The sequence below is a fragment of the Peromyscus maniculatus genome, chromosome 3 (genome assembly GCF_049852395.1).
Source record: "Peromyscus maniculatus bairdii isolate BWxNUB_F1_BW_parent chromosome 3, HU_Pman_BW_mat_3.1, whole genome shotgun sequence".
In the NCBI taxonomy this organism is placed as follows: domain Eukaryota; kingdom Metazoa; phylum Chordata; class Mammalia; order Rodentia; family Cricetidae; genus Peromyscus; species Peromyscus maniculatus.
Window position 1 is genome coordinate 19,365,457 of NC_134854.1, and position 7,706 is coordinate 19,373,162.

The following is a 7,706-nucleotide window of genomic DNA, read 5'->3' on the forward strand; positions in this document are numbered from 1 at the left end:
ATCCAACACTCCTCTTTCTCCTTGACACCCATTCCCATAACAGTGTTCAGTTGTGCAGTCTCCTTTGGTGGAGGGGGAGAGAGGACAGGTAGGTGTGGAGCAAGAAAAGACCATCATGGACCTCATCATCTAAACGTGTGCTTTTGAGACTGCTCATTGGAACACATTGTCTTCAAACAGCACAGAGCTGGGTCCTGGGGCTTCTTGGGTTTTCTTTGTTATTCACTAAAAACAGATCGACTGAGACCCTCACAACAGGCAACAACATGTGTAGTCCCTCTGTGTATGTGTGTGTCTCTCTTTCTGTCTCTCTCTGTGTGTCTCTGTCTCTGTCTCTCTCTGTCTCTCTGTCTCTCTCTGTCTCTGTCACACACACACACACACACACACACACACACACACACACACACACAAAATCCCTGTATCTCCCCCCCCCCTTCTCTTTTTTTAAGCAATGCTTTGTTGTGCTAAAACTAGTTGGACGAGTTAGGGTGTTGCTCTGCTCCGGAGGCCCTGGCCAATGGAACCCGATCCACCCCGCTGTGCGTAAGCGCGCAATTAAGGATTTAACCAAGGCTGTGCTGCGCCTCAGCCAGCAGTCAGCCTGCGGGAGACAGAGCCTCCACGACTCCCAGCCTCCTCCTCCCCGCCGCCGCCTCCTCCTCTTCCTCCTCCTCCTCCCTCGCTCCCACAGCCATGTCTGCTTAGACCAGAGCAGCTCCACAGCCAATTCAGGCAGCAGCGGCCGCCGCAGCAGCAGGACAGCCACCGCTCGGGAGCTATGACAGGAGTGTTTGACAGAAGAGTCCCCAGCATCCGATCCGGCGACTTCCAAGCTCCGTTCCCGACGTCTGCCGCCATGCACCATCCGTCTCAGGAATCGCCAACTTTGCCCGAGTCGTCGGCCACCGATTCTGACTACTACAGTCCCGCGGGGGCCGCCCCGCACGGCTACTGCTCTCCTACCTCTGCTTCCTACGGCAAAGCGCTCAACCCTTACCAGTACCAGTACCACGGCGTGAACGGCTCCGCAGCCGGCTACCCGGCCAAGGCTTACGCCGACTACAGCTACGCCAGCCCCTACCACCAGTACGGTGGCGCCTACAACCGCGTCCCGAGTGCCACCAGCCAGCCAGGTAGGCACGCGGAGGCGGGAGGCAGGTACCCAGGGCATCGTCACCCGGCGGGCGTGAGGTGGGGTGGTAGATGAGGGCCACGCTGTCCACAGCACTAGAAGGGAGTGGGGGCCCGGAACTGCAAACGGGAGAGCATTTCACCAGGCAATTTGGGGGTTTCGGTGGAGGAACCTCGGGGAGGTTTAGTCGGGTGTTTTCCCTCCGGCGCCCCTCGGGGGGTCCCTCCTTAGCTGGATTCCTAACTTGCCTAGCCTGAAAGCCTGCTAGGCTGGGAAGAGGCTGAGGGGGGTTGGAGTGTGTGTGTTGGGGGGGGGGGGGATCAAGCAGCCCCAGTCGTGTTTGCGTAATAAAAGGAAAGTTAGTTGGAATTCTGGGTGAGCGTGCTGAGTTGGTGAGATCTAGTGTGGATTAGCCTGAGAAGCGCCCCGAGGCCTCGCAGTGCGGGTGCCTGCAGCTCACCGGGTGGCCTGAGGGCCGGAGGGCTGCAGCCTGACAGAGAAGAGTGAGCAGGGAATTTTGCGGTTTATCCAAGGCATTTCCAAACACAAAAAAGCCATTTGAAATAGCGGAGGGTTGCTGAGAGGTCACGTTGTTAGAGGGATTTTTTTTTTCTCCCTCACTCTCTCTTTAGGTGCCTAGAATTTGTCTGCCTCCTCCTTCCTCACCGCCTCCTTTTTTCCGTCCACCTTGAAACTTGCTCAGAGTTACAGTGGGGTAGTGAGCTTGGGCGGTAAATGAGAGGCGTGAAGTCTCGGAGGAGAAGTTTGACTGGTCGATTTTGATCTCTCCTCACCAACACATTAATAAGCCTGCTAATATTAGCATCCCCTACTCCAGCAGAGTGGAGACCACAGCCCTCATCCTCCACCCTTCCTCTGGCAGCAGCTTCACACACACAGGCTCTCCCACTCCTTTCAGCTCCTAGAACTTTGGGGGGGAAGGGGCCATGTGGCCGAGAGGCATGTTTGCAAAACACTGGTTCAGAGACGCCCCCCTCCAGCGGTGTACATTTATAACAGTGAGAATTCTTCCCGGCTCTCTCCCCTTTACTACGAAAATATCTTCCCGACAGATTCCTTTTCTATGTATCTCTGATTGAACTTTGAGTCTGTTCCTGTCGCTTCGTGCATAAGGGGAAGATTTTTTTTTTTTGGCCAAGAACATATTAAGTCTATTTGTAAAAGAAACCAGACACATCCGTGCCTCGCAGATCTGCAGTGAGATTATGGGGGCTGCATAATCGGCTCTCTGTCTGCCGCGGCCCCGACCGACCGCTTGCCGCTGTAGTGAAGAAACATAGTTTGCTTGTTGGTCTTTGAACTTTGGAGACCTTGGCTAGCGTCTTCCCTGCCCAAGCGTCTAGCCTCTGCGGGCGCCCGAACAGACGCCGACAGAAGCGGGGTCACGGCCCAGGGCCTCCTCACTTGACGCCCTGGGAATGGAGTGGGTATTCACGTCCCAGAAACGCCGGGGAGCCCAGGGTGAATGTGGGACATGGGGTGGGTTGGGGATGTCTGAGAGAAGTAAGCATCCCTAAAACGAAGGAGCAGCTGACTGTGTACGAGGTGCCCCACGGCACGCAGGACCATTAATCGGGTACTGGCCGACTCTTCTAATGTATGATTTGGGGAAGGGACCGGTTTCACTGAGGTTTGAAAAGTCAAGGTGGTGATATTGGGAAAGAGAGAGAAGACTGCATACTTCAAAACAAGCAAAACCTCAGTGATTGGAGGACCGATGCAAAAGAGCCGTTGTCTGCCCAGAAGCTCTAACCGAGTCTGTTTTGATTGTTTAGAGAAAGAAGTGGCGGAGCCAGAGGTGAGGATGGTGAACGGTAAACCAAAGAAAGTTCGTAAACCCAGGACTATTTATTCCAGCTTTCAGCTGGCCGCGTTACAGAGAAGGTTTCAGAAGACTCAGTACCTCGCCCTGCCAGAACGCGCCGAGTTGGCTGCCTCTTTGGGACTGACGCAAACACAGGTAAATCCGGCCGCCGCCGGGTACCGGCCCCGCCTGGCCTGCAAGCCGGGTACCGGCCCCGCCTGGCCTGCAAGCCGGGTACCGGCCCCGCCTGGCCTGCAAGCCGGGCTGGGCCGCGTGGTTCGGTCCCGACTGGCTGGAGCCGATACCCTAGAACTCTGCAGACACAGACAGACAGACACCGATAGACAGACACTAGCCCTTGCATCCTTCCCTCCACGAGCCAGGCCTGTTAACGACACGTGGCGGTAGGCACGGGATTCGTCGTTTGTCCCGAGTTGCCCCCCCCCCCCGCGCCCTTTTAGCCACCGAGGGCTGGGGACCAACGTTCCAGAGTGGAAAACAAGGGTAGGGGTATTTGTGGGGGCGGGGAATCTCTCGCGCGTTCTGAAGAAATGTCTGGGTCTCTTCACAATGAGAAGCTTCCAGGCACAGTGGCCTGGCTGTGGGCTCCGGCCGCGCAAAGGCCTGGATCGTCGTATCCGGATCGTGTCCTATCCCTGGGGCAGCTGGAAGCCGCAGCAGCCTGAGGGTCGCGGGGGGGGGGGGGGGCGCTGTTGTAGGAGGAGACCCTCCTGGATTGTCCCCTTCTTTTCCCTCCCACTCCAACTGGCTGGGGCCTAGAATAAAGAATGTTCAAGTCGCCGCCCAGAGCTTCAGGCAGAGTCTGGCTTCCCAGTGCCGAGGGGAGTGAAGGGAGTCCGGCAGGAGATTGGGAAATCGCTCCTTTCCTTTGGCATACTGAGCCTTCAGTCTGGCCCACGCCCCTTCTACCCTCCAACCCCCCACCCCCTGGGGCTCTAGCCTTCGAGTACTCTTAGCCGGTGCACTGGTGCACAGGCCCACGCGAGCGCTCAGGTCCAGAGATAATAAAAGACAAAGCCTTGGGGTCTCACCCTAGCTGAAGCCGGGTGCTGCCTGAGCTGGCCAGGGCTCCCTCTGTGGGCCCCACTCCTTGCCTCGAGTGAGGCTGCACATCGTGGCCGTAGGTGGACAGCTGCTGGGAGATACCGGGACTGGGTAGTCTAGGGGCCAGAAGAGCCTTCACTCCGCCCAGGGAAAGGCGCGGGCAACCTCTGAGTGTCCCGGTAACATGTGCCTTTGTTCCCCCACCCAGGTGAAAATCTGGTTTCAGAACAAAAGATCCAAGATCAAGAAGATCATGAAAAACGGGGAGATGCCCCCGGAGCACAGTCCCAGCTCCAGCGACCCTATGGCGTGTAACTCGCCACAGTCACCAGCGGTGTGGGAGCCCCAGGGCTCATCCCGCTCTCTCAGCCACCACCCTCATGCCCACCCTCCGACCTCCAACCAGTCCCCCGCGTCCAGCTACTTGGAGAACTCGGCTTCCTGGTACCCAAGCGCAGCCAGCTCAATCAATTCCCACCTGCCGCCGCCGGGCTCCTTGCAGCACCCGCTGGCCCTGGCCTCCGGGACGCTCTATTAGACGGGCTGCTTGTTCTGTCTTTCTTGCTCAGTTTTGGGACTACAGTGTTTTGCTGTTTTAGAAATCAGAAAGAAAGGAATTCATACGGGGATGTTTGGAAAATGGAAACAACAACAAAAAAGTTCATATGTAAAGCTTTTTTTTTTTTTTGCATGTAAGTTATTGCATTTCAAAAGACCCCCTCCCCTTTTTTTACGGAAAAAAAAAACTTTTTTTTTTTTTGTGCGCAACTGTGGACACTATCAATGGTGCCTTGAAATCTATGACCTCAACTTTTCAAAAGACGTTTTTCAATGTTATTTTAACCGTGTAAATAAGTGTAGATAGAGGAATTAAACTGTATATTCTGGATAAATAAAATTATTTCGACCATGAAAACTGTTCCTTTTTGGCCCCTCGATAACTGGCTAGTGAGGTTCTATGCAGGCGATTAAAAGCAGACTAATTTTTTTCAGAAATCCAGCAATACAAAGCAGAAGTCAGGAGCTGCATGGGGCAGAAATGTGTTTGTGCTGGACGCTGTGTTCTATGTATCTGTCTGCACATGTAGTCTGTTTATAGTACTGTCATGTTTAGGGTGTTTTTTTTTCCTAACCGCAAAACCATTTAGATGATATTAAATATAACTCCAATTGTTTCGGGTAGAAAGGAATATTGAAATCTAAATACATTTCTACTACCCTGTATGTGAGGAAGAAGGCAACAGAAATCCCTCAATAACCTGGAATTCTAAGTTCAAAGTGATTCTGATGGGGAACTCCCTCCTCCATCGACGTACATATTGCAATTAGACAAATTATGATCCTTTTGAAAATGAGCATCCCAAGATGAGAAAGGAAAAGGAAATCTGCTTTCATTCCTACTGTATTTTTCAAAACTGAAATGTTGGGGCATAACAAGTGCTAGCTTATGCCTTGGAGTCCTAATGTGTATGACTAGAAGTGTGTCGGGCTCTTTCAGGCAGGAAAATATCCTAAGGATAGAGAATTAAAGTGCTAGGCCAAACAAGGAATGCAGGGTAGGGAGCATTCCTTTAAAGAGAGAGAGAGAGAGAGAGAGAGAGAGAGAGAGAGAGAGAGAGAGAGAGAGAGAGTTGGGGGAGGGGGGATCTAGGCCTTATGTTGATTTCATTCCATGTGAGATGATGTTCTTAATATAATTGTCTTTCACTACCATCTGTACTTTGTGGCTCTTTCAGGAGCAGCTTCTGCCCTGCTTTTACAGAAAACAGGAGCAGAGCTAATTCTAAACCGTAGGAAATGGGATCTTCACTGGGATTTCTTTGTGAAGCCATCTTTAAGGCAAGGATGTAGGAGTTGCAGCAACCTGGCCCCTGACTTGCCCTTTCCTTACACCTCTGCATATAGACATCTAGACTGTGCCCAGAGCTAGAGCCTGGGTCCAGAGCTATGCCCCCAGGCCTGAATTATAGGCATCTTTGTGGCTGGCTGTCCTTTAGTTCACCTAAATCTTTTTCCTTATGACACCAAAGGAACATTCAGTGTTGGAAATTACTAGATTTATGGGAAATGTTACACAGATAAGAAGTCAGTTGCAATAAATGTGACAAAGGAGCTCTCTTCGGGGGGGGGGGGGGGGGAATTAGAACATAAGAAATTACATCCTGTCCTCTGAGGATTTCAGAGAGGACCCTGCCAAGCAGTGAGAACCAAAGAGTCAGGCTCTGTGCCTTTGGGCCATTTAAAGAGTCAGCCTGTCTCCTCAATCTCTTCTTTCTTTCCTTCCTTCCTTCCTTCCTTCCTTCCTTCCTTCCTTCCTTCCTTCCTTCCTTCCCACCAAACTTCTACCTCCATTTTTTCTCCCTCCCCCTTTCTTTTCCTTTTTTTTTTCACCAAGCCCACCAGTTTGGACCTCCTTGGGCCTTGGGGGTGGCTGTGGTCCACATCCAGGCAGCCTGGGCTATTGAACCCTGCCTAAACAGGAGAGCATCTCCAAAACCTCTTTTCTGTCCTCACTGCATTCCACCTGGGGTGGGTGATGATGTTAGGGGAGACCCCAGGCCCATCTCGTTTTCTGCAGTGGCAGGGTGGGATGGGGAAACAGATGAAGGTGTCTATTTTCTGCTTTTCTTTCTTTGCTTGCAAAGATTTCAGCAGTTTCCATGGCACTAAAAGCCCAGAGCTTTCTGAAGGCTTGGTCTCCATTTCCAGGACCTGGCCTGTTCCCACCCCAGGGTGTGTGTTTGGGAAGGTTGGCGGTGGCAGCGCACTCACCCACCCACCCACCGCACACCCCCAATATTTCCCGCCCACTGGCTTCCCAAGAGTGTCAAAAATGTGCTTGGAACATGCTCTTTCCATTTTGACACTCGGAGAGGGTGCCTGTCATCTCCCTGCTCCCATTCCTGGTGGATAGGGGTGTGTGTGGTTTCTTCACTACCTCCGATCCCCAGACTCAGCCAAGCGGAGGGAAAAAGAGGGATGCTCTTTAATCACTGCCCTTCACCCCAAGCCAGGGCATTACTAGTTGTTAAGGACACTAAAGCCAGTAGCTTGGGGCCAAGCCTAGCGCGGCGGCAGCGGCGGTGGCGGCGGCGGGGAGGGGGTGGGCGGTGGTTTCAGGATTCCTCCCCTTGTGCAAGCCCCCTTGCTCCTCTAGTAGTGGTCTCCTGCTCGTCTTTTTTTTTTTTTTTTTTTTTTTTTAAGCTTGGTTGGGGGAGCGGAGAACAAAAAATATTCTGGCAAGTGAGTCGCAACGGGCTTCCCTGGCACCACGGGGATTCTCCCCGGGGAATTTAACTCCCTGCAGTCCTGCGCCCAAGGATGTAAAAATAACAGATCCTCAGCAAAGTCTAAAAATATCTCCTTCTCTTGCCCTCCCTCCCACCTTCTTCAGCTCTCCATTGTTTCTCGCTGTATCTAACAGGCGCGCATCATTCCTCACAATCTTTTGGCCCTGGCAGACCCCACTCGCCCTGCACTTCAAAGTAGGAGTCACGGGTGCCTGGCCATTCTGTTCCTCACTTGCATAGTTCTCTGTCTAATACCCCCAAGATGAGTCAAGCAAACTTCGGAATTAATTTTCTTTGCAGTGGACCCCCATGTCCACCCAATACTTTCAATTTGCATCTTCAGACCTTCGTGCAAAGCCCAGGAGACCCAGAGTATGTTGACAGGGCTCGA

The 7,706-nt window shown here is 52.8% G+C and overlaps 1 protein-coding gene across 2 annotated transcripts; it reads left to right on the top strand.

The window, feature by feature from the left end:
• The first annotated feature begins 613 nt into the window (after positions 1-613).
• On the top strand, positions 614-4,951 carry Dlx5 (distal-less homeobox 5). 2 transcript variants are annotated; one of them, XM_006986886.3, is made up of 3 exons: positions 614-1,136; positions 2,932-3,116; positions 4,234-4,951. In XM_006986886.3, the coding sequence occupies exons 1-3, from the start codon at positions 782-784 to the stop codon at positions 4,561-4,563; spliced, it is 870 nt and encodes a 289-aa protein (XP_006986948.1). In that variant the 5' UTR covers positions 614-781; the 3' UTR covers positions 4,564-4,951. The 2 variants fall into 2 exon arrangements, with proteins under 2 accessions (XP_006986948.1, XP_042128718.1); XM_042272784.2 differs by lacking the exon at positions 4,234-4,951 and having other exon boundaries at positions 3,014-3,106.
• The last annotated feature ends 2,755 nt before the right edge of the window (positions 4,952-7,706 follow it).